Source organism: Betta splendens, chromosome 19 (assembly GCF_900634795.4).
Source record: "Betta splendens chromosome 19, fBetSpl5.4, whole genome shotgun sequence".
NCBI classification, from domain to species: Eukaryota; Metazoa; Chordata; class Actinopteri; order Anabantiformes; family Osphronemidae; genus Betta; species Betta splendens.
The window spans coordinates 6,071,572-6,083,176 of NC_040898.2; the positions used below are offsets into that span (position 1 = coordinate 6,071,572).

General features: G+C 49.6%; 1 protein-coding gene across 3 annotated transcripts; it reads right to left on the minus strand.

The window, feature by feature from the left end:
- Nucleotides 1–76: 76 nt before the first annotated feature.
- On the minus strand, nt 77–11,588 carry LOC114846565 (arf-GAP with dual PH domain-containing protein 1). 3 transcript variants are annotated; one of them, XM_029135619.3, is made up of 11 exons: nt 11,193–11,579; nt 6,898–7,025; nt 5,786–5,877; nt 4,623–4,705; nt 2,975–3,087; nt 2,747–2,893; nt 1,928–2,011; nt 1,646–1,708; nt 1,419–1,490; nt 1,118–1,346; nt 77–1,033 (listed from the first exon to the last, which is right to left on the minus strand). In XM_029135619.3, the coding sequence occupies exons 1-11, from the start codon at nt 11,275–11,277 to the stop codon at nt 1,005–1,007; spliced, it is 1,125 nt and encodes a 374-aa protein (XP_028991452.1). In that variant the 5' UTR covers nt 11,278–11,579; the 3' UTR covers nt 77–1,004. The 3 variants fall into 3 exon arrangements, with proteins under 3 accessions (XP_028991452.1, XP_055360286.1, XP_055360285.1); XM_055504311.1 differs by having other exon boundaries at nt 2,747–3,087; nt 6,898–6,981; nt 11,193–11,588; XM_055504310.1 differs by having other exon boundaries at nt 2,747–3,087; nt 11,193–11,587.
- Between the last annotated feature and the right edge of the window lie 17 nt (nt 11,589–11,605).

Consider the following 11,605-nt stretch of genomic DNA (forward strand, 5'->3'; position numbering starts at 1 on the left):
ACCAGGTTATTTGAAAAGTAATTTCCCTCCATCCATATAGTAAATACTGTACACAACACAAATCAAGTGATTCTGCTTCATTTCATGTTCATCTGTATTGATGTAAGATTTTTTTTTTCCATTTTTTTTAATGAACCAAACTGTCACTGCGATCGAAGAATCAACACAACAACGTGTTAAAAACCAAGAGGTAAATCAAATACTCGAGGAAGTGTTATACAAATTACAATCCTGTCACATTACAATCCCTAAAAGCAGCGATCACTGTCTACGATGACTCAGTACGTTCAACAGTACAAATAAATAAAGAGAACAGCTGTCAGACTGAGGATTTGTAAAGCACCCTGTCTGAATGCACAACAGTCACCTGCAGCTATGGTAACGGCGACGGCGATCACTGAGAGTCGGTGTGTACGTGTGGTTTTATGCATATTTGTTGTTAACAGCACTTTGTCGGTTCAGGATTGACAGGGTTTCAGTGCTGGAGGCTCCACCTCACAGCGTCCTCAGCGAAAATGTCCTCACACAGGGAATAAGCCACTGTCATTGAAACTGTACATTCAATAAATTAACAATGCATGGTCTTGGCTGAGCAACCAGTGGGATGACTCTAGATTACATAATTACACTAGATTACAGGTGGGATGAACCGTTCACGAGACGAAGGAAATTCACAAGAGAGGGGGCGGGGGTCGCAGGAGAGGAGTCCACGCGGCTGAAGAGAGGAGGGGGCGGTTGTCATGGTAACGTCGTAAGGTCGGTAGGCGCATCACTGATGACATCATCAACCCGTAGGCCTTGGGTCAACGCTCCACGAAGGCTCATGAATCCGTGATTATAGTCTTTTACGACAGACCTGAGTCTTTCTGTCTCATCTCAGCCCATCCCAACACCCCCCCCCCCCTTCTTCTCTGACACCCACCCTCACGTCTGGGGGTCAAACTGGGCCGGTCTCTGACTCAGGCTGGACCGGTCTGACTGCGTTCGAGAGCGTCGCGCAGGCTTCAAGGCTTGTGTTTGAAATGGGCCTCCACTGCAAAAACAGACCGCATTAGTGAACCCCAACAGAGCGAACGGGCCCGTGCGAGACCCTACGCAGCAATCGACTCAAATCAACCTGCATATTCCTGCGGCCTCATCGGTCGGTTGATGACCCTCTGGAAGGCCGCTATCCAATCCCGCTGCTCGGCCTCGGTCTCGCAGGCGAACAGGAACTTCCTGTCGGGCGTGACGATGGTGATGCCGTGGTTCCAGTGGCAGCCCTGGGTGGAGGGGGGCAGCCCCGCCAGCACCGTGTAGCTGTTCTCCTTGCTGCCGATGAACACCTCGCCCCGGGCGTACGCGTCCTGTGAGCAGGGAAAACCAGTGATGGCCCAGTGCCGGCAAGTGGTTCAAAGCCGCCTGGAGTCTGCTCCTACCAGTGGGTCTTTAAAGTACATGAGCCTCCGGTCGTCCATGGTGAACCACCGCTTCTTGAAGCCCTCCGTGTGCTAAGGGAAACAAAAGAGGAGTTTATTATAGGACGTATTTGTTATTATCATACATCCGCAGACTGTCTGCAACAATAAAATCATTCCAATATTATTACATCTAGTACAGGCTTTCCAGCGTGAGCCGGATTTCATTTGAAAGAGCTGACACAAACCTTGGGACCGGTTTTCTCCATGAAGCCTTCCTTCATGAAGTTTCGAGTCAGTTTGGGCACCAGCTGGAGAGAAACACACAAAGCGACACACAACGCGCTTAATCTAAAACAACCGTTGGAGACAAAATCACAAATAGATGATTTAAAGGACGTAGGTCACATTGGCATTAGCGTTAGCATTAGCTGGCACTGGCTCCAGCTTCCCCACAGTCCTTATGATGGAGAGCGATGAGCTTAATGGTTGGAGAGCGGTGCTCCGTGATTACACGGCACAATCCTCACCTCCTCGTCGCTCGCTCCGGGAAAAGCCACCTGCAGGTAGTGGAACCTGGCTGCTCTGATGGCGTTGAACCAGTCCACCATCTCCTGCGGAGAACAAACAGACACATTCATAGGAAGGGGCTCCGCTCAGGTGGAGCTGTCAATAACTGAGCTAACACAGAGACCAGGAGGCAGGGAATGAACCCAATGAACCCGCTGCATTCAGCATCACCGCCAGCAGAGGGAGCAGTGCTGATTCCTCTGAAGAGCTGCAACTGTCTGCCTCTAATCTTCTGTGTGCTCTGTTACAAAACCCACCAGATCCCATAATTTATCTTCTTATATGTGTGGATGCCATGTTTCAGGGGTGAGGACAGCTCAGTTTGGGCTTTTGGTGTAATTTGGTGTTTGGCTTTGTATTGTTTTTGGTCCTGCAGACACATTATTTTGACTAAACATGGTGAAATGATTAGACCTTTTGCTTTGTGTCAGTATTTTGTCTCTTAGCATTTTATCTCCATGTTCTATTGTAGCCACAACCATTTTATTCATGGTTCCACATTTTAATAATGGCAATGATAAATGCTAAACTAAGCCAAAACCACCAAAAAAAACCACTGTCACTGTCTAAATACTTTCTGAATCTGCAGCCACTGCAGCTTTGGAAACTATAAACGGGCGGTTACAGAAAAAGCCTAAAGCAGATGAATTATTAAAGGACGCTCCCAAGCGCTGACGTGTTTAGTAAAGCACATGAAACTCCTGACTATTAGTGCGTCTGACTGTAATCCAACGCTACAGCAGTTACACACTGGATTCGACGCACACACGCTAGCATACTTTAGCATCGCCGTGGTAGACGAAGATGTTCCTTGTGCTGTTGTCCTTCAGGTAGGTGATCTGCAGGCCGCAGGGGTTGCCGATCTTGGCCGGCTGAAAGGTGGCGTTCAGCGTTTCGATTTTCATCACCGCTTTGGGATCCCTGGCCTGGATGGATGGAGGAGGACAGAAGCGGTGAGCGACACGCGCGAGCAACGCCTCAAGCGCCGACTGGGTCGTGTTCCTCACATCCTGCTTGTTGAAGTACTTCAGCGCTCCCTCCCTCTCCGTCAGGATGAACTTTCGGCTGAGAAACTGACCGTTGTCTCGTCCTCGTTTCCATAGAAACCCCTCTCGGTACCCTGGGCCCAGAGGAGAAAGATAGAGTGTGTGGTCGGGAGGCTCATATCAAACACACACATCTGAGGACACGTGAGATAAGGCAAAGGAGAAGGCACAACGCTAATGCTGAGATGTTGTAACTGACAGGTGTAAGATGAGACTTTAGTGAGGGTGAAAGCAAAAATCGGTTCAAATCTCATTTAGAACTTGATGATAAACAGACTGATAAACAGAGCAACTCAAGGGGAGCTGCAGCGTTACGCAGAGGTTTTATCACACAGAACATCCTCCTCCATGTTAATGATATTCTGCTCTATTTAAAGTCTTCTTCTTCTTTGGTCTATTTTGGTCAGATGGTTTTCCTATGTGTCATTTCCTCTTGTTTCAGTTCCCATCACGTTGAGTTGCTTAATTTCTAAAGAGAATCTTTTTCTGTGTGGTGGACACACACACAAATAATTGACTCACTGACTGTAGCCGTTAGCTTGTTTGTGAGTGTCTTAGAATGTGAACTAATAAAGCTCCTAATAAAGCTCTGTGTTGCAGTTGAAATGAGCCACGTTCTCATGTTCACCAGCAGCAGCTTCACTACGCTGCTTCCTTTCCTTTCTGTTCTTCACCACAATTGATTACATCTGTGCTCAGCACTCATTCCTCTGTGTGTGTGTGTGTGTATTTGCGTGTGTGTGTGTGTTTGCGTGTGTGTGTGCGTGTGTGTGTGCGTATGTGTGTGTGTACATCCGTGTGTGTGTTTGTGCATGTGCGTGTGTGTGTGTGTTTGTCTGCATCTATGTGTGTGTGTGTGTGTGTGTGTGTGTGTGTGCGCACTATGGCTTTTTGACATGGAACATTTCGCCTGCACTGGCATTACCTCATCGATCAATCGCCCTCCCTGTCCCCACCCTTGGCTCACATTCCTCCTCCTGCTCCTATCCTTTGCATAGACGATCAATGTTAACACTAACCGCTGTGGTTGCTGCCAGTAGTAAATGTCAGTCACACACACACACACACACACACACACACACACACACACACACACACACACACACACACACACACACACACACACACACACACACACACACACACACACACACACAAACACACACACACAGATGTCATACACTTCATAATGAGTGATGTACATGAACAGAATGATGTTACATCCAGTCTGCAGCTGTGAGCGTGTGTGTCTGTTTGTGTCCAGTGTAACTGCATCTTCAACAAGACGTGAAATGTATACTGACATACACACATACTGAGCCCCCCCCCCCTCCACACACACACACACACACACACACACAAACCCACAAGTACTGTTTAAATGACAGCTATTGTTTTACAGCATTGTCTGCTCTCATGCTCTTCATGCTGAATCCCTTTTGTGGCTATTGTTCCCATGTGCACAGTGGTGGTGCACGATCAGCCTAATCACTGTGGCAGCATTGGTTAAAATACAACAAACGTGTGTGTGTGTGTGTGTGTGTGTGTGTGTGTGTGTGTGTGTGTGTGTGTGTGTGTGTGTGTGTGTGTGTGTGATGCCTGCGCCTACCTGCAGAGTACGGCTCCTGCTTCTCGATGAACTCAAACTCATTCCTCTCGTACTTGGCTCTGATCCACTGCTCCCTCAGCATCCTGAACACATGATGGAAGGGACACACTCACTTTTATCGTTTTACATTATTAGGCAGTGGCCGACTGTCCTGACGATGACCCCGGCTAATTAAACCTTTACTGTCTCTCAGGTATGTGTCCCTCTTTGCTTTTCTACTGAAGCTGCATATAAAGAAAGCAGGCGATTTTAGGTCGTCGTCCTCTTTAGTGTGAAGAAACCCAAATGGCAACACGTCACCATGCCAACTGCTCTATCTCTCTCACCCTCGGTCTCCCTTCGAGGGTACAAACGTCTTGTTCACCTCACGTCCTATGTGTTGAGCAGAAATAAAACTCAAGCCTTAATACTGTAAGTCTTAGACACTGTCTGTCTTTAATAATTTCCTCTTCGCGGGAAAATAAAGGTTTTCTATTCTATTCTATTCTATTCTATTCTATTCTATTCTATTCTGAATGCACAAAAGGCCCTGTGGCACAGACACAGACGTAGGTATTTGTCTTTTGTCTGTGTTTCAATCAGACCCCTTTGGACGGATGCTCCAACACGGAGAGGCAGGAAAGCTTCCCAATGCTCCCAGTAGATAAAACTCTGTCTATTTAAAGTGCTTTATACTTTAAATAGACTCCTTCTGTCAATAAAATGAAACCAGTCATGTGTGTCCTTTCACTTTGGCATTGCGTGCGGAAGTATGTGGCCACTTGTCACTGTACAGTATATGTCACTTATGGGCACGAAGAGGAAGTGACATTTAAGACAGAGGTGCGAGATGCTTTACTAGAACACTGACAGTTACATCGTGTCTCTGCACAACGTGATGGATGCGTCTGCACATTTACCCATTCTTATCATATGCGGACGGACCTCTGATATTTATCATCTACTGCCAGTAAAGGAGAGATATTACACAATGAGATGATGCATTACGTAATGGAATTTTTAAACTAAATATGAAATAGCTGTGTCAAGATGGAGAAACCTGTGAGTTTGTGCTCTTATTTCCATTCAGGCCTGTTGTGTTTTAAGAAGTTTATCAACTGCTAATTACAGGGCGGACATGGTGACACAGGGCTCAGATGCCAGTGTTTGAGATTTAGACTCACTTGCAGTCAGTGTGTGTTGGTCTGTAGTAGAACGCAGGAACCTTCTGCTCATACTTGGCCTTAGCCGCACTGTTTCCTGTAGCAGCCATTAGCTGAAATAAGGCAGAACAACACAAACGGGTTAAAAAAATCCTAAAAAGGACTTTTCATATTTGCTGCATTTGTCCTCAGGTAAGGCTCAAAATAAAAACATGGTATTTTTCTGCCGCGGCCTCTTGAGGAAACAAGACATCCAGATCGCCGACGTCAAAACAAACCTATTAGTGCCGAAAAATGGGCTTTAAAAAGGCGTCAGTAAGACTCTGCTCTCCTTCAGGGGTGATTGGCTTCATAGCACTGCGGCATATCTGCCAAGGGATAATCCCCGAGCCCCATCCGGCCGGCTGAGACCCCCCACTGAGCCTCTGTGACTCTGAGAGGATCTGGAAGGAATGAGGCGTCATAGTCAACATAACTGTGACACAGCTGTTCTTTCACTGTAAGTCAGACACGGCTCACGTCCTAATTACTGTCCTCCTGGTTCTCCTCATGACTCACATCGCCGTCACCTTTAAGTCACCTGGTGGTGCAGCCGACGGGGCCGGGCCAGCGTTCGGAACCCGCCCCCGCGTAGAAACCGTATTTCTCGCAGACGCATCGCTGAGACAGGCATGCGTGCGAGGCACACACCAGCTCAGCTTCTTTTAACGCCCCGGAGAGGAGTGTAAACAGCGCCGCTAATGAAATAAGGCTTTATCGATCCCTGGGATGAATTCTCCGTCTAAAGGTGGTCCGAGTGAACATCCGTGATCTTTGGCCAGATAAGAACTCGTCGTCTCCAATCCCTAAATATAAATCAAGGCAGGATCTCTAGTATTATTAAAAGAAGTCCCGACTGGGCTGTTACCATGGAAACGCCAACTATAATAATGCAGCTTTAGGTTGTGGATTCACCATGACTCCATTCTTTATATTTTTCTCATTGGTGGATGCAAGCAAGAGCTGCACAAGACCGATCTGTGGGATTCATTTTGGGAAATACACTTGTTGACTTTGCCAGAAGAATCACGCAGCACCTGATGAGAGAAAAGAAAACTGATGCAGCCACAGCGTGAGTCACTGAGCAGCCTCACCTCCACGTCGCCGGCGTCCCACGTGTCCTGGACAGACTTGACCCGGCTGATGTGGGGGATGCTCCGGTGAAGCAGGGAGCAAGCCTGGCAAACAAACACGCCCAGAGTCAGCGACGCCCAGTCTGGCTCTGCACGAGGGAGCGGAGGGGGGGGGGGGGTTGGACAGAAAGAGAACGGAGAGGAAATGAAATCGGGCAAAGCGGCGCAGGATGATGGAGGAGACGGAGGGGAGATAAAGGAGGAGGGGGAGACGTTGCTGTCATAAAGGCAGCGCCACCAAGAAAGCAGCATCTCGAGGTCCAGGGTATAAATAGTGGACGTGCCGATGGTGGTTCTGTTAAGAGGTAATATTAGCAAAGCAAATGAAGCAAGTGTCACAAGGAACTCTGGTTGAGTGAGTCTCTGCTTGTAAAGGAGACGCTAAACACACAACACAAAGTCACACACACATACTGTAAACACACACACACACACACACACACACACACACACACCACCAGCAGTCGGAGGGAACGAGCAGAGAACGAGGTTCTCTCTGCGACGTGACGCAGCGTTCCGTGGGCGTTCGGAACATGGTCACCATGTCACACGTAGAACACGTAGTGAAAGGGTTTCAGGCCTTTTGCTTATGAGCAAAGTTACAATTGATTGTTGTATCAACGGATGACTCAACGTGTGTATGTACTTTAACAGGATGTGTCGGCCCTAATGAGCTAAATATATTATTAAAATGCTAAGCTAAGTATATTGTTTACAGAAAATTTATTAATTTCTTTAAAATAATAAAGTCCAGTTAAGTCAGTTTACTATGCAGAATTTAACACTAATAACCAATGAGCAGTGGTAGGTTTTTGATTTTAAATCCTGGACTTTATTAAATGATTTTATAATAACCATTTGTACTGTGAGCATTCAAATAAAAGACAAAACAGTACTATTCCTGCATTTCCTTGTCCTCTTGAGGGAGCGGGACGTGTAGAAGAAAAGAAGGTTTGGAGATGAGGAGGTGACGGAGGAGCTGCTGTAGGAGTGGGGAGGAAGGAAAGGAGGGAGTGTGGGTCCCCTATCATGCAAAGAGATGATGTGAGCTCACAACATCCCCTGAGGGTGATACTGCCATCCATCTTCCTTCCAGTCCTCTCTTTCATCCCAAGTAGGCAGTATTTCCTGAATGTCAACTCATCATGTAGCCATTCAGCGATCTTGGATCGAGCACAACTTGCTGGAGATTGATGTGGAGAAATCAAACCTGCTCCCTTCAATATACGTCTCAAACACATGCAAATATACTCCTACTGTATACTCCACTAACACACACCACACACACACAAGCCTGCCGATATAAAAAGCCATTTAGTGGTGAGGTCATCGCTGTCTGAGTCAGGCCTGAGACAGAAAGAAACAGCACTCAAAGATTATTGAGGCCATGTGACCAACTAACCACACACACACACACACACACACACACACACACACACACACACACACACACACACACACACACACACACACACACACACACACACACACACACACACACACCTTCCTCCTCTATTGTACCGCCTGTAGACATGTAGGGAACAGGAGGTTCCCTCAGAACCTCGTCTCCGTGGAGCCGTTCGGAGCCAAAGACGAGGTCCGGCGTTGTCGCGGGGCTCGTTGGGCGCAGGGACAGCGGCGCCTTTGATTCCACTACACTGGGTGGAAGAAAGGAGCGCCTGTGGCCCCGCCGCGGGGCAGACGCAGGAGGAACGAAGGAGGGAGCGTTCAGACAACGGCGGCTCCTTGTGCCTGTGGGCGCTCGCATCTGCTCGGGTTCATTTGTATGTGTGGACGAGCACCCAGCAGTCTGTCAGCGGCTGCGTCGTCACGGTTACCGGCTGAGGTCGCGACCCCCGTGACTCACCTACATTTAGTTTTTGAGTTTAAGGTTAAATTTCCCATTTACGTATGGTTTACCCACTGGGAGTTCTGGTCGCTGGTTAGAGAGCGATTACACTGAAAACAGGACAAACGAGGCCACAGTTTTAGTCAAATCACTCCGTTATGTCACATGTAATTATAATTATGGAGCTTAATTGAGACTGGAGCTGACTGACAGAAAATGGAGATGTTATCTCAGCGTCGTTACGAAGCTGGAGCAGCTGCAAAGGAAAGTCACCCTGCAACTACAACGCTCAGGTTTTACAGTCAGAGGCCACGCGCGCTGCACCGCAGCCACGCGGGTTGTGGTCGACTGAGGTCAGGCCCGAATCCACGCTGGCCGCGATCAGCAGGTGCCCGGCGCCGAACTGAAAAATGCTGACACGTGAGGTTACGTGTGAGCTTGTAAATTGCTCAATTTGTGCAGCTAATTGTAAATGATGTATTATTACAAGTACAAAACATTTGCCTGTGGGTCCGGAGACGAGACCCGACCTTTGTAAACGAGGGTCAGGCTTCGGCTAGTATTTGGTTATTCTTCACAACCCCAGTGTTAACCTCACGCACCGGCTCCGCTCCATTTCCATATCGGGGCCCGGGCGAATCGTTCCCTTATTGTGCGTCGCGGCCGCGCTCCACTCTACTTAAAGAAACGGCGAATTACTCAAGCGGAGCCGACTCGCGCTTTGCTGCGAAGGACTGTAATTTCAGCGGGACGCGCATCGAGAGCGCCGTACGGACAAAGACGCCGTTGAGACGGGTGGGAAACGGCCACTTTGTCGAGGGCAGCACTCTTCCTCCCACATCTGAGAACTCTGACAACTTGTATTATTGGTTTGTGTCTTCACACTGGGATTCAGCGCTTTGCGTCTAACCTCCGGGCCGCCGGGCGTCCACCTCTTCCTATGACCGCATTCAGGTTCCTCGTCTTAAAGCGCATCTGATGGCGGCTCGATTGCTCCTCCGCCGGAGGCGGTGTGTGCGTCCACAGAACCGGGCCGAGGTTTTGGACCCACTGCAGCGGGTTTTCTGTCGGGTTAATGGAGCGATGGGGGGATAAGAGCGGAGTCTGACGCGGATGCTGTGACAGTCAAGCTTCAGTCACATCTGTGTATGAAGAATATCATAAAGTATCAAAGTAGGAAGGTAAGATAATGACTTTGAGGTATTGTGATTCTTTTGGGGGTTTTGGGGTAAAAGCCTCTGACATGAGCCTGCGTTTCCTGGAAAGATGAGTCTCCGTTTCTCTCCTTCCTGATTTTCCTGAAAATGGACAAAACGAGCCCTAATTCGACCACGCTTGCTGGACTCCATCCACCCATGAGGAGCCTCGCGAGCAGCTGTGAGCGCTGCCTGAACGCCTGAGTCACTTCCCCAGCTGTGAGTGGAACCAGCCCCCGTGCATTAACCTGCATGCCGTCGCCCCCGTCCTTTTTCCCACCTTCCCGTCACACGGGCCCGATGTGATTATTGGTCACAGAGGTCAGAAAGGCGCTGACGGACGGCCCCGGCGGCCGAACGCGCTGAGTCAGTGTTTCCTGGAGGCGCGTTACGGCGCGCTTGTCAGGAATATGCATCAGAGGAGGGATCCCGTGGGTCCAATGAGGCTCCGCGGGCATCGATCATGGAGCCGGCGGCCGACAAGCTAAAAGTCCACACCGGGGTCACGCTAGCGTAATGACAGTGCAAGCGCTGCAGCAGGTGATGCTCATTCGTGTGCATTTTAGCACCTTGACACAGCAGCATCAGCATCACAGGCCCCTCACATTTAAAAAAACCTTCAACTCATCCTTCCACGAAGCGACTCTGCCAGTTCACTGTCTTCAAGTGGCCACCGGCTCAGACAACGCTATCTAACTCCTGGTTCATTTATTTATCTCCCTCATCGTGAGCGCTCCGCTTGCAGCCGGTCCTCAGAGGAGCCCCGGCCAAGGCCGAGGAACTGGCATCCTGGGTGGGCCGGGCTCCAAGCGCTGGGCGTGAGGCCCGAAGCGGAGCCTCAGTGGCCGCTTTATTAGCATTTCAGAGAGGAGAAAGGGAAGATGGGGGGGGGGGGGGGGGTGATGGAGAATAACACAACCCTGCAAAATAAGTGGTCGAAAAGCACCTACAGGCGAACACACACACACACACACACACACACACACACACACACACACACACACACACACACACACACACAGTGTTTGTACTCCAACACACTTGACAGTAGTGTTATAGGCGTCTGCGGTTCAGACTCAGCCCTCAGTAGTCCGCTTTCACCAGTCTTCTTCCTACGGGTGTTTTCTAACGGTGTTTCAGGTCCCTGCTCCTAATGTGCTCCCCAGCTGGTTCGCGTCCCCTCCCTCGGTCCCCGGCGCGCTTCGCTTTACCTGGATTGCCGCAGTCCGCGCACGCATCGTTGCCCGGTCTCGCCAGCACGTCCTGCAGGAGCCGGTTGCTGCCCTCCGGTTCCATGGTCAGCTTATCCGTCCAGCCTCGCCGCCGCCGTGCGACGCAGCCGGCACAAGATCATCCGCCGCCGGAGTCCGTCAGACAGACAGACAGACAGACCGACAGACAGACAGACAGACCGCCCGCCCGCTCACCTGTCAGCCCCGATCTGAAGAGAGAGGCGAGACGAGGCTGGAACGCTTTCAACGAGAGGAAACCTCTCCCCTCTCGCTTTTTTATCACCGACTGCTATTACCCAGCATCGCCGCCTGCATAATAATTAAGCCTATACGTTGGCATCGCCTCCTCCCTCTCTCTCTCTCTCTCTCTCTCTCTCTCTCTCTCTCTCTCT

What these genes read in the sequence shown, in the direction of transcription:
- LOC114846565 (XM_055504310.1), bottom strand. Translation starts at nt 11,277, where the DNA reads ATGGAACCGGAGGGCAGCAACCGGCTCCTGCAGGACGTGCTGGCGAGA. An exon ending in CCAACACACACTGACTGCAA is followed by an intron (nt 4,706 to 5,785) that starts GTGAGTCTAAAT and finishes TCATGTGTTCAG; the next exon opens with GATGCTGAGGGAGCAGTGGA. An exon ending in CCGGAGCGAGCGACGAGGAG is followed by an intron (nt 1,709 to 1,927) that starts GTGAGGATTGTG and finishes GTTTCTCTCCAG; the next exon opens with CTGGTGCCCAAACTGACTCG.